Consider the following 22,405-nt stretch of genomic DNA (forward strand, 5'->3'; position numbering starts at 1 on the left):
TTATAATGTATTCCTGTAAATAACTACTCAGAGAAGAAAATATTTCCATATTACTTGTACATAAAAAACTAATAAATGAGGTCTCTCAGAAGACATTATTTCAAAGAGAAGCTTTGGTTCAAAGGAAAATATTCACTATATGAGCAGATTATATCATATATCTTCAGTTAATACAGAGCAATATACAAATTAAGAATAAAAACCTATACTTCTTGTAGTATGTAATATCTCTAGCCATGTATTTAGATAAATGGGAGGGAAGAGGGTAGTAGCTTGATTAAAAGTCTCCACTCCTGGCAGTCAGTGGACAAGAGAATAGAATGAAATAAATTTAGCCACAATGAGTGACTCAAATGGGTACCTTGTGCCTGTTTCCTGAGCCTCTGTTCCTTCCTGCAGACACCCTTAGGTATTTGGTAATCACTAGTACCCAGTCAGGCATTCCTTTCTCCATGCATGCTGACCCACCAACTTTTTTGAGGAAATGGGAAACAACTTTCCCAATATTTACAAACTTGCCTCATAACTGTAATTTTTCTCTCACCAATGTACTGTGACGTTTTTGATGTGTCAAAAATATAATTGGTACCTTGTGCAGATGAAATTAGCACCTTGTGTAATTTCAAAGACTCTGGAGTACTTGATGACAATGCTGAATATTAAACTAATGTGGTCTAATCTCTAAGCAGATTAGAGATTGCAGCCTTGTAACATTCCTTTCACAAATTACCTACATAATTTATGGTAATTATCTCCTTTCAGGCCATCTTACATCTGTGTAGAAGTTTAAACATCAGTTTAAGTCATAGTCTCAAGAGATGCAGACATTAAAGGAACAACATTTTTCAAAAAGCAGAACTGCTCTGGGGTGTTCACTAAGTGTGGTGAGACACAGAGCCACATAAAAGCACCAGCTCAATTCATGCCCACTGGATGTATGAGAGGAGGAATTAACCCATTTCACTTGAGAGGGCACCTCCTTGACATTTAGGACTGGTTAGCTGTTCCTTGCACTGTGGAATGAAGTTAGAGACAATCTGGATATGGCTAAGCTGCTAATTCCTGAGAGAAACAAGAGAGGTGTGTACGCTTTAAGAGAGGTGCTACACTCATTTGTAGCACCACGGGTGTGAGGCTAATCATAAATACATCATTTGCTCTATAAAATCTTCCAAACAGTCATTTGGAAGAAAATTGAGTTCTGGTACAATTTATGAAGCTCTTGACCATTAATTTAAGTAGCACAGGACATCACTTTTTCTCTTTAATGTGCTATGACATAAATGAAAAATGAAAAATGTGTTGTTGCATAAATTAAAAAAAAAAGTATATTCTTTTTGTTACAGATAAGATCCTGTCTTTCTACAAGCTCCATGCCTGAGTAGGTATCTTCATCACACTCAGGGCTTCATGTTGTGGCTAAGGATAGAGCAGGGAATGAGTTGGGATGACTTTGGAGACAGAATTACAAGTGCAGATATTCCAGTCTACGAGGATCACTCAGTCCACAGGATCACCACAACATCCTATTTCCTGTCCCCTGAAATCTTGCAATACTTACTGTAATTACATGATGCTGCCCAAGAAACCAAGGTTTTAATTAAATTTCTTTGTAAGACAAAGATGGCTTGTTTTTCATTGAATACTTGATTTATGGCCTAGTGCTTGAAAAGAGAACTTTGCTGGGATTTCAAGTTAATTTTCTGGGAAGAAAATCAAATTAAAACAAACCTGGTGATTTTCCTTCACTATTTTGCTGTAACATTTTATAGACGGCAAGATGACTTTGGTATCACACAGTAATTTATTTAATTACGCATTGATATTCAAAAATGCATTCACTTAAGTAAAACAAGGTGTTTTCAACATTAAAACAGTATGGATCTCACCTTGAAGTGAAGACTCTCCTTTATGATGATTTTCCTAAGTCTGATGATGGAATCAGATTCTTCTGTGGCATTGACAAAGTGGTAATCCTGGATTGCTGGGAAGCCCCGCTTGTTCAGCAGCTCTCTGGTGATTTTACTCATGCAGACCTTACGCTGCATTTCATCAGAAACATCCAGATGAGTGCCAACAAGAATCACAGGGGATGTTGATGCTCGAGCCTGATAGTGAGATCCATACTGTTCATTAACTCAACAGCAAATGTTGATTTTAGATTTTTATATTCACATAAAATGTGAGCAATTTAGTCAAACATTCAGAGAGCTATTTCAAAAGAGAAATATTAAAAAAGCAGCTTTTTCTAAAAGGAAGGAGTGTACATCTGTATTTCATTCTCCGCAAATTAACACTATTGGCAGTAAAATAGAGGGACTTTTTTTTAAGAACATCCAACAAAATGGAATAGTCAAAAGAAATGGTACTTTGCTAGCTGTCTTTGGAACAGGGCAGCAGGGAAACATCAGCAGGTACTGCACAGCAAAGGAGAGCACATCAGAAATTATTTTCACCAACACTAAACTGACTGCTGTGTCCTGTATCACTGTCCAAGGTGAAAAGAGTGGAAAAGATAAGCTCATTAACAGGAACAGTAAACAAACTCTTTCTGTGAGTGTATTGCCCAGTCATGGCTAAGCATCCTATAAAAGAAAAGTAATGCTCACTCACCATGCAATAGCTCCATAAATGGAGATAAACACTTATAAAAAAAAAGACAAATACACAGGCAGGTTCTCAGATCAATTCCCTACCATAGTTCTGGAACAATTCCTATTAATAATAGGATACTAAGCATACACTTAATAGCATGGTTTCAGGCCTGTATCTATTTAAGAGTTTTAAACTAGGCTAATTCTGATTTCCCCAAAATTTACACTGGTGTAAAAGAAAAATGAAATTTAACTCATTATTTCTTTAATACTATTCCTTTCTTATTTTTATCAATAAATTCAAAATATTGCCAGAATATACAAACTATTCTTTTTCACAGTACTTTGTACAATTTTAAGTCCAAACGGTGCTGATCATGTCTTTTTATGTCTAAAATTACTGTCATATCCAATACATGATGTATTTCAGCTCTTGTTTAATACTACTGTTCTTTCTTTTAGAAGATTTTTTTTTCTTCTTCCCCTATATAAATATTTATGGCTAATTTGCTGTTCACCTACAGCTCCCTGGAAAGGAGAATTCCATTCTGTAAGTCTTACCTTGATGTTAAAAAGCCATGGCTTCATAGCATCCACCTCTGCTTGTCCTTTGCTGAGATCATAAACAGCAAGATATAAAGCCCTCTGGGTCATGAAATGAGGATGGGTACTGTAGAACTCCTCTTGTCCTAATGATCAAAAATTTCCATTGTTTAGTACTTCCTTGACTGAACATCTGCTGGTCACAAAAAGGCAGAGGAACACATGTCCCCAAACCACGAGTTCAGAAGTGAAATTAATGTTTGCAGAACTTTATATAAATTGACAGGAAACCATAAAAACTACGAATTTTAGGAAGGCACTCAGTGGTAGCTCACAGATTGAAGTGTAATGTTTAAACACACTGGTTTTATACCAATGTAAGATTTAACTGGATAAACATGGTTGCTGCATGGACAACTTAAAAGGTTGTGATTCTTTTAAAACCTCAATACTGAATTTCTCCCTCACTCTTTCCTTTCCTTTTACTTCCTTCCTTTCCTTTCTCCTATACTTTCAGCAACTTCAAAATAAATTCACATAACTAAGCACTTAAAATTACAACTAAAGCTGGAGATGCAGCTTGAATGGCACTGACCTGTGCTTATGCATTGTGATAGACTGTATTTAAATGATGACAGACATCTGTTTAAAAATAACTTTTCTATACCCTCAAATAGCCCTGGATTTTAGAAGTGCTTCTGTATTCCTCCAGACTCAGAAAGGTTTCCAGAAACACAAGGTTCAAAGACTCATCCTAAGTGCTTTGCTGTCTGTGACCTTACAAACCTGTGATATTGCAGAGCCTAGAGAGACCTGGACTACAAAATGGAGAAACAGAGTTTAATGAAAGATTCTTCTGGTGATTACAAGCAATTTCTTACTATTCTGAAATGATTGTTCTAAGTATTATAGTTTAAATGAGTGGTCAAACAACATTTGGTGATAAGAAATTCCTGAGGCTTTATATTAAATTTGAGGGATTAGCTGCTAATTTACAGAATCCACTAATTTATAAGTGGTCATTGGACTTTGGGTGTATGTTTGTGATTCTACTGTCCCCAGTCTGAATTACCACAGGCTGACTCTAAGAATAAGCAATGCATTAAAATGTTAGAAAAGACAATAGGAAAGGAAAATAAACTCAGGAAATACCTCCAAAGTCCCACACATTTAATATAAGCTCCTTCTTCATTTTGCCTTTCCCTTGAATGATCCAGTCTTTCACATCAATGCCTACTGTAGCTTTTGGAGAGCCCAGTTCTGTTCGTTTGCTTCTCATGAGCTGTTGCAGCAGGGTGGTTTTCCCACTGCCAGTGTTCCCAACAATCATGAGCTTCACTCTGTTATAAGGCACTGCCTTCTTCAGTCGCTGCTGAAGAAATCTGGTAGAAAAAGTTTGCAAAACTCACAGAAGTGTATAACAAAGAAAAAGATGAACAGAACTCAAGAACAAAGAAAAATCTAGAACCATACAATTTTCTTCAAATTTTCAGTATCTGATTGATATTACTGTTCTTTTAACTGTCTACTCTAATTTCTGATTTGAAAGCTAAAGTTTAATTCAGAATATGTCTTTTTTTGCTTTGTAATTATCCCAAAATTGTGCTCTGTGCAGTGCACAGAGGAACTGGAGAACACAATAAACATATTACAAATAATTGGTAAGCATCACTTATTGCACAGTTTGTGGAAGCATCAAATTCAAGAGGTAATAATAGTATAGTCTAAACCACTCTGTTATCTGTGTGTGTTGTTATCATAACCTCCCACACAACAGCAGGCTGGATTTCATATGAAAAACCAGCATGTCTTTACAAACCAGCATGGTATTTCCTCAATGCTTACTGCAAATCCCAAGAAAGCAAACCAGGAATATTCAAGAACAATAGGGCAACAAACCTGATAATGTCTCTGGCTTTGCATCCCACATGCTTGAAGTCTAAATTAAGATGGAGTCCTTCCAAAGGAAGATCCCAGACTTTGGACAGTCTTCCCATTTCATCAGGAAAGAACCTCAAATCAGGATTATGACTTACATCCAGAGAAGTCAAGTTCTCTAGGAAGCCAATCTGAGGAGGAATCTAAATAAAAGAACATTTAATGGGCAATTAAATGTTAAAAAAGGAGGAACATGAATACATTAATTATTTAACAGAACTAGGTATTATTTTTACTGCTGTAGTTCATTTCTTGTAATAAACAGGCCTAATATCCTACAGTAAGAGAGAAAAGACCTTATAAGTAATTCAGCATACAAACTGAGTATATGACACATTCCAGGCAGAAAAGCTGAATAGCATATAGCAATTTTCCGTCACAGAGGAAGGAAATATTTGCATTTACATAACATTTCACTAACACAATGCAATTGTATGAGAGGTGACACAAAAATCAAATTAACATTGAAAAACTGCATTCAACTGAAAAGCAATTAAATTTTCTTCAGGTAGAATTTTACACTTTACCTCCTTTAACTTGTTGTGGGAGAGGTGTAGCTTTTCTAGCCTAGACCATGCACATGCCTTTTCACTCAAGTCCAAGACATCTATTTGGTTATGATTAAATAACAGCTCCCTTAAATTTAGTGATTTCCAGTGCATTGGTCCAGGCAGGCTTGTGATCTTGTTTTGGCTTAAATCTACTGATCTCAAACTAAAAACGTGAAAATGAAAAAGAGAGAAGTCAGCAAAAGAAAAAATAAAACCCAGGTTAGCTGAAACCAAAGCTGTATTAATTTTTAATAAACAAGTTGATTAGCTATCAGAAGAGATGGTTTTCTGACTGAAATCCAAATAAAGTAGATACACTTGTATGCAAATACATGTATGTGCAGAAATTACATAGTTCACCTAGACCTATTGGACAAGTTTATGTTGCTATGAAAGATGAACCACACAAAATTGCATGCAACACCTTCCTGATTTGATTGAGCTGTGAGATGTAGAACCTGAAAACTGCATTTTTTCAACACATCCATTAAATCTGCAACTATGAATGTCAGCATGCTGAAATTGTGCAATATCATGGTAATTTCATTAATATAAATTCCCAATCTGTGGATCTGCTCTCTCTATGGTGCCATCAGCACTCACATCTCCTCACACCTATTGGATCACCCCTTCCGAGCACTCCCTCCACAATCTCATTCTAGTGATCTGTTTAAGGTCAGCAACTTTTATAAAAAAAAGCAAAAGTCCAATTTTCACATAAGCAATGTTTTAAATGTATGACAAAATAAATGTCACATGCTTCTTTACCACAACTCCTTCTGGAGGAAGTGTTTTTCTTTGAGAATAAGTATATCATGTTATTTAGGAAGTGAAAAACTAATCTCAGTAGTCTTGTGCAAAAGTCTGCAGAACTAAAAAAATTGCTGATATATTTTTATTGTTGGTTCCAAGGAAATATGAGAATTCTAGTATTCTCAATTAAAGAATTGTCAGCTTCAGCTGTCAAGGAATATATTTTCAACAACAGCAATTTGAATCTGAGGAACAGAATTTTCAGAAACATGAAGAAAATGTGACAAATTAGACTTCAGTTTAAAAGCTACCAAGTTCTGGATTTACCCAGTGAGGATTCCCTGAAAATCAGTAAACCATGCAGAATTTTCTGCAGAACAACAATTTTGTCATCAGATTTTCTTTATCAAGAACTTGACATTAACATCAACGAATAAAAGAGCAACTTACTGTGGTAGAAGAAGAATAGCTTCTGGAACATTAATAAAACAATTCTGTGATAATTTTAAACTTGTTATGCTGGATGACAAGTCAGGTATCTTTTCTAGAGCAGAAAAAGGGGTTAATCCTATGATTTTAAGAATGGTTTAAATTATTTTAAAGACTGGAGTTTACACAGACTAAAAGGTCAGGCTATCATTTTCATACAAAGGTATCACCTACCAAAGGCACAGTTCAAATCCTTTTTCTTAAAGCTTATTAAAAACTTAAAGTCCCAAAATTAATTAATATATCATCTTTTAACAAATTATACATTGTTATCCTTCATCTCCCGGTGGCATTAAACACCAAAATAATCTTACTTATACTTTACTGTACTGCAAGTACAAAACTGAACACAGGATTTGAGGTGTGGCCTCACCAGTGCTGAGCACAGGGGGACAATCCCTGCCCTGGTTCTGATGGTCACACTGCTGTTTATACAAACCAGGATGCATCTGTATATTACAGGACAGTATTAAACCTGCATTAGTACTAGATTTGCAAGCTAAATCTCAATGATTTTCTCTTCTTTGAACCTTCCTCAGCAGTGTGTACAATCTCAAGTGCACTCAGTTATTTTTACAGCATCCACTCCAAATGCAGGAACAAGAGGAGTTGGGTGAGTCAGATCAAATGACTGGAAGCATGCTCTGTGCTTCAGTCATCACAAGCTGATGCTTAGGAAACTCCATAAACAAGGACTAGTACTTGTATTACTCTTTTCTGTTCTCCCAAGACTCCAAATATTGGTGGGAGAGGAATTCTGTGACTTGGAATAGTTCCTAGAAGCTGAATCCTATTTTCACAGATACTTACCAAGAACATTCATCCTGGCATTGAACTGCTCCAGTTTTGTACAGCCCATGAAGACATTCTCAGCAAGGGATGAAATATTGTTCTTACTAATGTTTAAAATTTTCAGGTCTTTCAAGCATAGGGGTGAACATAAGCATGAAATCTTGTTTCTATGAGAACAAGAAAAAACAATCCATTTAGAAACTATTAAGTAAAAGGTAAAAGTAGTGTTGATCTGACAAAGTCATCCTTACACCAGTAAAGCAAAAAGAAGACTTTATCTATATAAAGACTGACCAGTCAGCAAAACCACTAGAACATGTGGGAGCATGGAATAACATGACTGGTATTAAAATCAGTTTAATTAATTTGGAGATCAAGTGTCAAAATGTATTGCAAGGTTTAATTTTCTGATTACATACTGGAGCTCAATCCTATGCAAAGAGGATTGCTGCATTTGTGAGAGGTTTTGTGTACTAAAATTATGTGTTTGCAATATTACAGAATTACTAACAACCGACAAAATTTAAAAAAAAAATTCCTGTATGGAATGCAATTCAGGATGAGTATATAATTTTACACAATGTATTCTAGGGAGAAAAACACTAGAAAGGGGAAGAGAAAGATCCCGAAAATACAGAGATAAAAGATCCATCCACTGTTATGCCAGGGTACTATTACTAACAAAGTTCACCATCTGATTTAGCATGAGCTGTAGGAAATGAATGAGACAGTCTCTGCAGTTTACAGTGCTATCACCAATTGCATTCTTAAGAATTCCACATGGGTATGAATTACCTTACTAAGAAATATGGTAATAAGTGCTGGCAAACAAAAAGCTACATGTTTTAACCTGTTTCTGTGGCTTAAAACATATTCATACCAATACCTAAAATTATATTACTACTACTACTTCCAGAAAAGCTTTTATGCATGTGAAATACCGTGGAAACTGTACTGTGTATACAGAAAACCTAGTTGAATATGTCAGACTACACAGCCCTGTGGATTAATAGGATGGAGCAGAAAGAAACTGAACTACAACTTATTTAGTATGGTAATGGAACAGCAATGCTGTTTCATCAGATTCCAACAGAATCTAGATTCCAACAAGGTCCAAAGTCATTCCCATGCCTTGTACTTTGCAATCCAACTCCAAAAACTGTAGCAATTTACACATGTGGAAGACAATGGCAGTGTTCCACCGGTGACTAAACAATCCTTTCTTTACATGGTATGAAGAGTCATCATTATGCATGACAAATCTATTATTTCCTATTATGTTTATTATGCTGCAGTCTGTTTACTCATGCTACTCACCCTTCCAGCGAGAGCTGTTCCAGATTTTCAGCAACACTTGTAAGAAATTCAGGAGTGCACACCAGCTGATTGTATGAAAGGTTGAGTTGCTTTAGAGTTGGACATCTGAGGCTGGGATCCAGAGCAAAGGAAGGGCCGATGTCATTTCGTGAGATGTCGAGGTTTGTGATACAATTCATCCTCAGTAAGTACGGCGGGAAAGCCGTGAATCGGTTACTGTGCAAGTCCAGGTAAGTCAGGCATTTCAAGTTCTGAAAGAAAAGGATCATTTGTTTGAAAAAAGTTAAAAGAAAAGATGAATTTATGTGTTTGCAATTGAGTTATATTTTTATACAAATTATTAATTTATTTATATTTATCTCACTATGGAAAAGTAGGAGAAAATAGCAATCGTACCAATGTAACCTATAATGTTTCTACAAAAAAATAAAGTATAGGGCATTATTCAAAAACAATTAGCTCCATTTAATAAAATTTAAGATATTAATTGCCTGCAGTTCCATTGCCATTATTATGCTACTTAATATCACACATCTTACAGCAGTTCTCTGCAGTAAATTACTTAAAACAATCCCATTAAAACACTTTTTTTTCTAATGAACACGAATCCACTGAATGGAAGTTGAGTAAATGTATGAGGCATACCAAAATATACACCCATATTCTTGAGTAATATTGCTATGGATACATTATTACAATATATATGGATTACATTATTAGAGAACAACACTTTATTTTAACTAATTTCAACTAGTGTTACATAAAATTACGCAGAATTACTTCACACAGTTGTTCTGGAATGTTTGTAAGAGCATTTTGGTGGAGCTCCAGTTTCTCAAGGTGTTCCAGATGACTTATTAAGCAGCTGTTCTGGCTGATGGCATCAATGTTCTCCAGCTCATTTGATGAAAGATCTAGTGATTTAATATACTCTTTCTCTGAGATCAATGAAGAAAGACTGTCTGATGATCTTATATGTGATGACAATTTTGAGATGCCTTCTATTAAAACAAAAAAGTGAAAATAACATTATTTAATTTATCACTATCACTTAGGTAAAATTACAATCATTTAGCTTGGGATCTAAAGATGCAGAAAAGAGTTAATGTTTGGATATTGGTTAACATCCAGATCCATGAAGAATTCTATTAAGACAGAAATTTTTAAGACAGTAGGGAAGGGGAAGAGGTGAATGTTTATGCACTGCACAACAGAAGGAGCTTGTGAAAGCTAATAAGGGCACTCATTAAATTTCATTGCTACATAAATTATTTGTGGAGTCCAAGAAATAAAAATCTCCATACATGCATTATTTGTACTTTACTGTAGTATTTCCAAAATGTAGCCTCCTCTTAAACAAATACATATTGTGTCTCAAATCTTTGCATGCAATGCTTGTGAAAGCATTAAGGCTGCAAAATCTGTTATATAATTGTACAGTTTACTTACTGGAGGATTCATCTGAGAGCAAGAATTTTCGTCTTTGTTTCATTAATGGTTCATAATCTGAACCAGGTCCCTGCAAGATCCAAGAGAAAAAGCATTTAGGAACATGTTCTGAAATCATCCAAATTCAGTAAAACTCTTTTTATTGTGATTTCTTTTTATCAGAGCTTATAGGGAGAAGACAAAACAACTATACACTTGAACTCAAAATAACAACAGGTCACATCTTTAAAAAATATATTTATCCATGAAATATGAAAGGATGGTAGATTTAAAGTGCAATGGAAGTCGTGCATTTCTGGCAACCCAGAATGACTTTCACTAGGGTGCAGTAATAGGATGGAGCAGAGTATTACAGAACAAAACTTTCTCTAGGAAAGCCAGTCTCTCCAGTTTACCTTTACAGTTAATGGAAAGAGACAAGGTCCTTCCAAAGGAACATGACCTCTATTCCACCAATTTGTCCTCTTATGTCTCCTTAGGGAATCAGTCTCTCTCCATTGATCATTACTGAAGATCAGCTTCATTAAGGGGAAGTTAATTTTTTGTGACTGGGCCCATGATCCCTGTATTTCCATTTGAACACCAGACTGGAAATCTGAACACTTCAAAAGGGTGTCTACTCTTTAGTGATCGTAAATTTTTGCTGACAAAATCATCCACACAGTGCACCACAGCAGAAGGAAACACTGAATGGCAACAGTGAGACAAAGCCCATATGGTTACATGACCTTTCCTATCACTTGATTATTAACAATTTTGGAGCAGGCTACGCAGATGGACTTAAAAACCTGGAATGAGCATGGATCTGACTTACCACAGAGTAGGAATGTCGCATCAAAATAGGAGAACCTCTCTGACATGCCATTTCCCTACAATATAAATCAGCAACTGCAATGGAATTGGACTTCTTTTTTGTAAAAAGTGAGCATTCACTTCCTTGAACACAAGAACAGAAATAGGTAAGAAAATGTATTTAAAGATGAGGCTCAGAATTCAACTGTGCTATAGATGCTGACATACAAAGAAGAGATGCATTTCAAAAGCATCAATACTGGCAGGATCTCACTGGCCAATTCTGTGTGCAATAGGCCAAGAATGTTGTCTGTGTGTTTTAGAGCAGAGGGGCCAGACTCACTTGACATTCTTCAAGTAGGACCTACAGGTGATTGCAGGACCTGCACTGATAATTTATGATACAAAATTTCCATTGGGTTGGGATTATTATGCATGTTTCATAGCACATGTTTCTGCTACTTCAGTGTAAACAACTTTTTAAATTGAAAAGAGTTGTATTTCAATAGATAAATTTGCACTCCCACACTTATTGAGAATGAAACATCAAATGCCACTCTGAATTTGGTGAATCAAGAGACATTTGGTGTCATTATCTGGAGATATTTGATTGTTCCGCTTCTCAAAGCTACTTTTAAAACTCCCCAAATCACTCCTGAATTTTTTAATGATAACAACTTTTCTACATGGAGCAACAAATAGACCTACAGAAATTAAAAGTGGTGCTGAATGATATAAGGAAAACAACAAAGCAGAATAAAAAAATGTTCCTTAGGATTCTCTAATTCCAAAATTCAAATTCTTCACCTGTGTTGATTTTAAGTAGCCAGCTGGTTTAAAACAAGAGCAACATTTGAACAACAAAAAAGATACGTTAAAAATTAAGGCTACTTTCATCATTAAGTTGCTGGTATTATAGACACAAATGCTGCCTTTCTATAAGTTAAAGGCATTCAAATGTCCTGGTTACAAAGAATGGTGTTGGGCTGAACATAAACCTGTCATTTACACTTTCAGATCAATTAGTTATCTTTGAGATGAGCTTGTTTCACCTACTTGTTAATAACATAGTCCTCTATGGCAGATCGGGTTGTATGAACTTTATTTACAGACTACCCAAGGAACAGAGGAGTTTCTAGATCACAATACATGACTGACTTCATGATGAGACAAACTGGGCTCTTGAAGCTCTTGCTTTTTGTCATAGACTATAAAGGCAGCTCAGAAAAAGACAGAAAAAGTCAAAATCGAAATTCAGTTGCAAGAATCTTACTCTTTCTCTCTACAAGAAACTGAATGCATGACAAACTAATTCTAAATGTATAACTGTAAAATTCTTCAAGGTCTTAGTTTTGTACATGAAGCACATACTCACCACAAACTATTTTCCAATGCTACCTCAAACAAAATTTTAGATAGAAGTTTTTTTCTTCATGGGAGATGTTAAATCTCAAATACAACTAAATAACTGATTTATGGCTATAGTCTAGCCGTAGTACATTAGATTTGGATTATAAAAAGCAAAAAAGAAAATAAAAACAATTACCTTCACTATCAATATCATCACTCAAAGGAAAAATACTGTCCACTAACGGGTCAGGTATGAAATTCCAGTCATAGTTTCTGTCCACTCCATCTTCAGACAAGTTTGGATCAGAGGAGGCTCTTGATCTATCCTCTGAAATATTCTTCATCTGGAATTTGAGCACCATCCTTGCCAGTGCAGAACCTGCATCTATATGTACAAGAAATGGAAAAGATAAAATAATCTCCAAGAAATCCAAGTACCTTCAAAAAATAACAGAAATAACTTGATTTGCTTTCAAGTTTTGCCAAACTTTTCATAGCAAGCTGAATGCTATGAAGAGATTCTCAACTGAAAATCTTCAGCCAAAACACATTCATAGTATCATCAGAAGATATTGACACATTTTCTATATTTACAGCAATTTCTACATATACTCACTCTGTTTTCTTGTTTGAGTAAGTTTATCTGGGAACAAAGGAATGAGCCAGGAAGGCTCTAATCTGCCAAAACCAAATCCTCCAAGACAAATACTGCTGTTGGTGACATCAAGGCTAAGTTTCTTTAAGAGCAAGCTGATGATCTGGCTGTCTCCTCTCTTTATACTGATGGTCAAAGCACTCCGAACGTCCTGCTCACGAGCACCGCTGGCCAATAACAATTCCACCAATTTAGCATTACTTCCTTTCTCACAAACCTAATACAGAAAAGCAAATAAAACAAACCAAGAATGTGAAGCATTCAAGTAACAGCTCAGACTGCATTAAGATGTGTGTCTCAAATTCAGAGTGACTTTAAGAATTGTGTCTCTTTCTCAATTATGCAATTCCTTACTCCTTTGAGCATATGCCTGCCTAAGGTGTTTGAGTACCAACTCTAACTTTCATGAAGGCTTTGCCCAAATGTATCAAATGCTTTAGATCTGCAATTGTAATTCTTGTCATGAGTGCACACAATTTTCAGGCAGGAATAAATGATAATTTTTATCTAGTTTGTTTATTGCATGTGGCCTATTGCAACTTCACTTATTTATCTGTTTAGTGGAAAATAGGCATTTAGGGGTTATCATCTGGATATTTAATGAACAGGCAACAATAGTCAGTTTCATCAAGCCTTGTCTAAAGATTCTGAGCTCAGCTCTGCTGGCTTTAACTACCTGAAAGGAGGGTGCAGCCAGGTAGAGATCAGCCACTTCCCCCGGGCAGCCAGTGACAGGACAAGAGGACATGGCCTCAAGCTGCTCCAGGGCTGCTCAGGCTGGACATCAGGAAGAATATCTTCACTGACAGGCTGGTCAAGCATTGACACCCTAAGTGGTGGAGTCCCCATCCCTGAAGTGTCCAAGAAACAACTGGATGTGGCATTTAGTGCTCTGGCTTAGTGGACAAGGCAGTTTCAGCCAAAATTTGGACTTCACTATCATGGAGGTCTTTTCCAACCTTTATGTTTCTATGGTTCAGTCAGCTCCTCCCAATCTCCAAGTCTGCATTGCTACACAGACCAGTCTTGACTGTGAACATTAAAAACATTTTCTAGAAATACTTTCAGTTACATCAATAAGTGCACTGTGGTTTCCTACACCTACACTGATTTGCCTACCTCACACTCTATGAATGGACGGCAGTTCCAAACCCAGCTGTGCTTCATCACCCACAAAGTTCTACTTCCTAATTCCCTCCAGGCAGTATAGGTGGAGTTCTCTCAGACTATTTAAAACTTTGACACTGAGCCAAAATAAGGAAGTGCTTATGCAAATCACTTTAAAAAATTAAATTTAAAGGTGGTCACAGTTAGCAAGAAGCACTGGTGAGCACGAGGGAGCAGCATCTCTGTTCTCTGTGCTCAGCCAAATAAATATTTACACAACAACAGAAAGGAACCCAAAAGCACGAACTTGTAAGCAATAAAATGGTATAAATATATTTCCATGTATTACCTGATAGATCAAAGAGTTTGTCTTTGTCTTCTTATTAACATCAGCTCCCAGTAAAAGTAAACATTCAGCCATAATACTATTGTACTCCATGCATGCTTTTTCCAGCATTGTATTTTTTAACTCATCATTTTCAGCTATTTTAGCAAAACATCTACAACACAGGCTTTGAAACTGAATGGAAAGACAAGAAAAAATAAAAGTTAGGACAAAAAAGCACCAACATTTTTCAGCTGTGGAACTGTCAGAGAAAAAGATACCTGTTGATCTCGCTGGTCAGTGAAACACATAGACATCTGATAGAAAATGACTGTGTCAAATGATTCATTTACCAGCAGCTTTGCAAAACAAGGTGACAAACCAAGAATTGCCAAGATTGCATGAAATCCCTAAGAACACAATGAGAACATTGAAAGAAGTACAGTGTTAAAAAGTGTTACTTTAAAACAGGTCATGCAACAAAATGAAATTTCAACCAAAAAATTTGTGCTTTATTTTTTTTTTGTCTTACTTTTAAACATGTAATAGTTAACAAATAGGAAAAGTTTGGGAGAGAAGGCAGAAATAGCAGGTGTCTCTGTTTATATAGCTGTAGTCTCATACTTATTTAGCTGATCCACTTAAACAGATATTAACTGACACTTTGAAAAGTCAAATATGCAACATTATATCTGACAACATCCTGCCTGGCAGTGACAAATGTACTTGTGATTTCCTGAAAATGTAAAGAGGAAACAATCTCCTTCTAACGACATGGAATGAAGATACATCCTCTGTTCCAGTGTGCTGCTCTGTAATCCCTGAATTTTAAAAGAACTATTAGACTAAATGAAAAAATTAACAGGTGCATCTAATAACTAAGAAGAAATACAAAATTATCCCATGATTCTGCAAGTAAAGTTCACCCAGAAGGATGAACTGGGTAAATTATGGACTCTGTCCAAACCCAATTGAAACTAAATCACTTAAAGTAACTTCCTTATTTCAGCATACTGTTTTTATTTCTCTCTATTTTGGTTGGTAAGGTAAATGTGGAAAGGCTGGGCAAAAAACAGCAGCAGAGAAGGGAGACTGTATTTGCAATATTTTCATATTCATATGAAAGAGAAATATAGAAATTCTCACAGAAAGCTGATGTCACATGCACATTCTATCCCACTAGAAAAATGAAACTGGTAACAAACAGGGAAAACTTCTGAAGCAGAGGAAACAAAACTTTACACAAGGATTAAATGTGTGTTTACAGACAAAGAACTCTCCTTCCATATACAGATGTGAAAGTCTGATAGTATTCCAGTAATATATTTTCTTAAATACAACATTCCTACACTAAGTTTATTCCTGGTGACAAGGCTGGGAACTGCTATCTTCTATGACTTCTCAAAGAAGGGCAATCAGTACTCTAATGATGGCTACTTCATGAAATGGTTACAGATTGACAGAATGATAGATCATGACTGAGAAATTTGTTCTAGTTTGCAGATCTCATAAGTTTTAGATAAACATTTAACCTATGCTTACACATTCTGGATTGAATATATGCTTGCAAGAAAACCACCTCTACAATCAATGTCCCAGTTTCATTACAAAGGTTTATACTATCTAGTAATTTCAATAAAATCAAAATCAAGTAAGTAAAACAAGGAATTATACTTAAATATGACATATTAAAATAATTCATTATGGTTTTGAGTTTTGATTTCATCTTCATAGACAGAAATGACACATACATGCATCTGGATTTCAGTGACCTCTTTAAATCGTCGCAGGGTAGAAACCAGAACTGCTGACAGGACGTGCATGGTGGCAATGCACAAACTCCTCCGTGTGATCAAAGAGCGCAGAAGACTCAAACCCAAACACTGTATGTCTAGAAGAAAAAGAAATATTATTCAGACACTGATCATTCAGACATTCTGATGGAATAAGCCCATGATTGAAATAGTCTTTCAGTAACATTCCAGAAAGTTACTTCTGGAGTGCACAAGCCATTACAGGACCAGGCATAACTGCAGTTATGATGAATCTGAGGACTGTGCAACACTGCAGCCTCCTCTTGCCATGCAACCAAAATCACATCCAGCACTAAAGAGAGCAGCAGATCTGGTACAAACCTCCTACCATGCCATTCTCATTCTGCTGACAAAACACCTTCCCTACCTTGTTCATCTGGATACATCTGTAGGGTGTGAAGCACAGTGTCAGTAGCTCCTTGCTGGGTTAAAATTTCCAGTGCACCAGTGCACTCAGCTACAGAACCAAGCAGTTTTAATCCACACTTCTGAATGCTAGGATTTCCAATAAACTAATGGAGAAAGGAAGATAAAATCAGATCAAGATTGTCCTGCTTACAATGGCAATAGAGGAGTTGCTTGTTCTTAAAGCTGCTCTGTAATAACAAGTGAATGCTGATCTTAAGTGAAGTTACAGCTGATGTGACAATAAATAACAACAATCAACAATTCCAAAAAGATTCTCTTATCAAACATCAGTTTCAGCTGCTCATAACTTGCCCAGATTTTAATCTTTGATTCTGAAAATATTCCCTAGCTACTTTTCTGATGAAAAATTGGATTCTTCCCCCTCAAATTCTCATTGATAAGTCTACACCATTTTTCTAGGGCAAGCAGAGGGAGAAAATCTACTTCCTTTGTGGTTAAAAAGGAAAAAATACAGGGTTTGTTTTTTGGGTTTTTTTTTGATAACTGGAAAAAGTGATAACCATGCTGGCAACTGAAAAATATTAAAAGAAAAAGATATGAAGCAACATATCTCTTACCATCCCCCACCTTGAGATGGAGGAAACCTAGATGAGGGCCTAGATCTGTGTCACAGCCATCACAAATCTGCAAAATTACTTCAATGGAGTCATGTCCACCTCTTCCTCCTTATTCTGTCTCTAGTTTTTAATTAAATGTGTCAATTTCTAGCCCTTCTGCCTGATATTGTAATACCCCAAACCACAAACCAGCTGCATTGGAAAATGCAATCAGGATGATAACAAAATATTGAAGACCTTCTGGAGCAAAAATTATTTTACCTCCTTTGTTAACTTCTCTATCTGATACCTTCAGGTCAAGATGTCCTTTAGACACTCTAGAACTGTTTCACTGATACATTACTTGCTCTGACTTCTATAGTAAGAGACATAAATTTCCTTGACCAAATCTATTTGGCAAGCTTAAAATTCCTGAGAGGGCTTCTAAAAACTAGGAATTGCTACATTTTGATTGTGATCATGTGAACCTTGAAAATCTTGTAGAGACTGGATTCTTCTGAAGGCCATGAAGTTAAACATTTCCAATCACTAGGATTTGAGGTTAATTTGCTGTGCAAAGTTCCCAGTTCCCAAAGTTCCCAGTGTTTCCTTGGCATAGACTGAGTCTGCTTCAGCCTTTCATTTTTCAGCTTCTCCTTCAAGGTACTGTGATCATTCTATTTTACAGGGGTTGGAAAAAGTTGAACAGTGAAAAGAATGCAGACAACTGAGCTGTCCACTCAGTTTTATGTGCAGCTGAGGTGTAGGCATGAGGACACTACTCATATATACACTAGTCTGTTTTAAGAAAATAGAAATACCAAATAAACTGCATCCTTGAAAAAGACCCTACATTTTTTTTTTAATAAATATCCTTTGGAATTACTGTATAAAGAATCATCTAATACACTCCAGAAAAGAAAGTAAGAAGAAACTCTACAAGATTCATGAAACTTGGGAGTAAAGATTACTTCTATTAAATCAGTAGGAAAATCAATGCAGAACTAAAATGTACAAATGATTCACTGCTTCAAGTGTAAAATAATGACAAAATCCATTAGAATAAAGCTTTAACTATACCCTGTTTAAAGCATTAAGCACCAATGAGTGAGTTCCCTCCAACAGACACTGGCTTTTAATGACTTTTCCTGTAAGTGCAAAAGCAGCATCTCCCACATCTCTGGAAGAACCATTCTGGTGTTCATTCTTTGTACCTGCAACAATGGAAAACAGCCTTCCTCAGAACAGCAGAGTTCATATTCTCCCCATCATCAACCCAATAATACAATCTAACAATCAAATGAACACTGAGGTGACTTAAATGAACACTGAGGTGACTCAGAGAACATATTCCAGATCTCATGGTACTTTCAGAACACTGTATTGCAGAGACTGGAATCCCTCCAGATTTGCATTGCAATACGAGTACATTGTGCTTGAAAGGAAAATTTCATGATGTATTTGCTCACTGATTACTAGGAAAATACAAAACCATGCCAAAGAATCTGTTCTAAGGTACACTGCAACCTATTACTTTTTTGAGCTATGGAGTTCCCTGATAGCTACTTCAGAATGCCTCTTCCTTCTGGTAAGGAGACACTATAGAGAAGCTATAAACTATTTGTTCTTGCTCACTTGGCAGCACACCATAGGACAAGTTTTACACTCAGATGACATTAAGTGGAATGTGAGCATATACAAAAAAAAAAAAAAACAACAGAGAAAACCAGTCTTTCAAATTAACCACTGTAGCATTTGGCACTTGCAGTCAAGTGACACTACAGAAAGTACCCAGAGATCCTTTCAAAGTCACTTCAGCATACATATTTACTGTGATTATTATTTTTCCCATGAATTACTTTTTTATTCTCTAATTAACCTGCAAGTTCCAACATCCAGTTGGTGCTCTCTGTGCTTGATTACACTTTAGAAGGGCCTCACTTCCAGGATAATGGCAAGCAAAGTGCCTTGCCTCCATGTTAGAACACATATATCAAATCTAAATCTTGCTCTTCATTGAAAAAAGAGGAAAGTATTAGGATTAGAATTCAAATAATGGAAGGAAACTGAAAACCTGTAATCAGTCTGCATATTGATCAGGTTACTATTTTCAGAATTATTCGTTTTGTAAATGTTCAGCTCAAACTGCTGAGAGATACCTACAAAAAGTTACTCTGAAAAAAAAATCAGTATCCATGTCTGTATTCCTACACTCAATATCACAGGAAAAAAGAAAGATTTATAGCAGTACATTGACAAAAAGAGTTAAAACTTTTCCAAAATTCTACTAAAGCCCTAAAATTAATAAAGATTATTTTTCTACCCTCTGGATTGCTGATAAAGAGTTTTTTTTTTTCAGAAAGGAATTTATAACTAAACTATTCAGTTTGGTTTCTCCTTTTTGATAGAAAGTAGTATATAACTGTATATTTTACATCTTTAAATATACAGATCACTGTCCAGTCTTTATGTTCCTTCCAAGAGACACTAACAAAACAATTGCATTTTGTGGTACAACAATGTTCATGTCACTATCATGATTTGCTCTCACCTAAAGGGCATTGATGATGCAAACCACAATGACACTGATAGCTCCACACTCATTCCCTGAGTTCCTTAGAAGGAATGGAGCTAACTCTTCACTGATGAAATCAAGGGGACATCAGCAGTGATCAGTTTGGTCTGTTACCTTCAATACCTCAAATGTTTTCTCCCATCTCGTATGTTCCTAAAGACTTACACCTGTTCTCTGCTATGTACAGAACAGCAATTTTTTGAAGTCCCATTAAAGGCTATCTCATTAGATAAGAAAGACTAAAACCCAGCTATCTGATTCTATTCTCTGATTTGGTGTATGCCTTTGGAGGACTTACTGGGCATCATGAAGTGTAAAAGGACTCGAAGTGCTTCCAGTTGTACAGAGAGTGATTTTTCATGTTTCCTCATGGCTTTTACAACTTCTGATACTGCTACTGTCATTACATCCAGATGAGGGAAACTGAAAATATAATTCATAAAATAAATAAAAATAATACATTTCCAAATTTTACATGTATTTGTCCTTAATTAATACTGTGTGATAAGCCTTTGGAACACTGTAAATCTGAAACATAAATTAAACTGTAGTAATTTTTTTCATCATAGCAAACTATTTTCATGCCATTCCATTAATTCAGTCTATGTAAATAATTGCATCCTAGCCAACAAGAAATTAATATTAACAAAATGCTATTTTAATAATCAGAGGTAATTTTGTGGCAAATTTCTTATCTCTCAATGCAATTCTGTGGAGCTAACAGAAGGGGAGACCACCCAGTGATTGTCTATTTGAATCTCACTGCTCAAGAACCATGAAGGGAAGAACATGCAGCTCCCTACACACACCCCACTTGGGCATTTGACTACAGGACTTATCAAATTTCATGTCTTAAACAGGGAATTTGGTCAGTCTGTGCTCAATTTCACTACCAGCCAACAACCAAAATGTAATACTCTTGGCACAGAACCTCAAAACTCTTCACCATGAAAATGGACATGCATTTCTAATTTTATTACCTTCCTTCGAAAACATGATTCAGAATCCTGCAGGCACTTTCAACCATTTCAGGAGAATGTGGATGTTTCCTCATTATATCCAAAACATTCATATGTATGCCTTTTGCCAGTAGTGTCTTCCTAATATGTACTAAAACACAAAATAGCAAGCATCCTATAAGTAAATCTTTCTTTCTGTGTAATTCTCAAGCACAACTGGTTTACCTCCTTTTTTTTCCCCAATGTTTTCGCCTCTTCAAACAGACATTGTAGTATAAATTAAAATGGGAAACAATTTGAGCTGAAGCTGACTTATGTTTGCATAGTTTAATAAAACACCTCGTAATTTCTGACTGTCTCATAAGTTTCTATACATTTGCTATTTTTACTTAGGTAAAGTTAACATATGGGAAGAAGAATGTATAGCCTCACTCATATTTCCAGCAAAGTTTATTCTTAAACTTTTTCCTTGTATTTGAATTCTGTGATCATGTAGGAAAGCTAGAGCTTAAAACTTAAAAAAACCTTCTAACTTCCAAAATGAAACTTTAAAAATTAACTCATATTTATTTGTTAATTCACTTCTTGCAAATTCAAATATCCAAGCACACATTGTAGCTATAACTGCAATTAATAAAAATTACAACATTATTAAAATTATCATAGTAACTACCACCAAATCTTGTTATTACCAGTTCAGTACGTCCATTTCAGATGGTTAGTTCAAACAATATTGCATTATGCCAGAAGCTTTTACTAAGCTTCTTTATGTCTATCATTTATGCTGTAAGCACATCCATTCAGGGGGAAAACAAAAATAATAATAATTAAAAAAAAAAAAAAAAAAAAAGAAGAAAAACTTGCTTTAGACTTCCAGAAGGAACCAGAGGCCCACTTGTCAGTAACATGTTATGAAAATACCTGGTATATGACAATAGTATGCATACATTTATGAGATCCATTTTTCAGTATAGGTAAGATATTGATCTCATAAATAATTATAAAACCTTTTCTGTGTTAGGTTTTATGTACTTGGATGGCTCAATAAACTGGTGATAAAACAATGCTTTCTCACCTAGAGAATGGTAATTAACTGCTAGGATTTTTCTTCCTATCTAGCCAGTGGTTTTCAATGTGCAGTCTGCAAACCACTTGAGGTCCATAACCATTTCAAAGGATTCTGTGAAAGTTATCTAATAAAAGCAGGCCAACTGTCAGTAGGCTTAAATACTCTACACAGGGGTCCACATCTCCACTGAAAAATTTTGAGGGGGTCTGCAAATTGAAAAAAGTTAGGAAACCATGTTAGGGACACAATCAGGAGTAAAGCAGTCTTGTAAACTGTCATGCACATGCTTAACTTTCTACACAATTTGATCCACTGAAGTCAAAAGGACTGTGTTAAGCAAGAAGGTGATACTTGTTGGGCTGTGGTCC

General features: G+C 35.7%; 1 protein-coding gene across 1 annotated transcript in view; it reads right to left on the reverse strand.

Moving 5' to 3' along the window:
• LRRK2 (leucine rich repeat kinase 2) overlaps positions 1-22,405 on the reverse strand; it is a 61,867-nt gene that overhangs the window by 21,012 nt on the left and 18,450 nt on the right. Inside the window, exons 12-31 of the mRNA XM_059472360.1 lie at positions 20,990-21,119; positions 20,308-20,432; positions 18,515-18,648; positions 16,837-16,981; positions 16,407-16,546; positions 14,937-15,065; positions 14,680-14,850; positions 13,185-13,440; positions 12,765-12,953; positions 11,241-11,362; positions 10,427-10,496; positions 9,758-9,978; positions 8,978-9,228; positions 7,679-7,827; positions 6,830-6,923; positions 5,603-5,789; positions 5,037-5,218; positions 4,290-4,519; positions 3,156-3,283; positions 1,890-2,108 (exon numbers count right to left, since the gene is read on the reverse strand). Of these exons, the coding sequence (XP_059328343.1) occupies positions 1,890-2,108; positions 3,156-3,283; positions 4,290-4,519; positions 5,037-5,218; positions 5,603-5,789; positions 6,830-6,923; positions 7,679-7,827; positions 8,978-9,228; positions 9,758-9,978; positions 10,427-10,496; positions 11,241-11,362; positions 12,765-12,953; positions 13,185-13,440; positions 14,680-14,850; positions 14,937-15,065; positions 16,407-16,546; positions 16,837-16,981; positions 18,515-18,648; positions 20,308-20,432; positions 20,990-21,119 (3,272 nt within the window). The remainder of the gene's footprint in view (positions 1-1,889; positions 2,109-3,155; positions 3,284-4,289; positions 4,520-5,036; positions 5,219-5,602; positions 5,790-6,829; positions 6,924-7,678; positions 7,828-8,977; positions 9,229-9,757; positions 9,979-10,426; positions 10,497-11,240; positions 11,363-12,764; positions 12,954-13,184; positions 13,441-14,679; positions 14,851-14,936; positions 15,066-16,406; positions 16,547-16,836; positions 16,982-18,514; positions 18,649-20,307; positions 20,433-20,989; positions 21,120-22,405) is intronic.

Source organism: Ammospiza nelsoni, chromosome 5, assembly GCF_027579445.1.
Source record: "Ammospiza nelsoni isolate bAmmNel1 chromosome 5, bAmmNel1.pri, whole genome shotgun sequence".
Lineage (NCBI taxonomy): Eukaryota > Metazoa > Chordata > Aves > Passeriformes > Passerellidae > Ammospiza > Ammospiza nelsoni.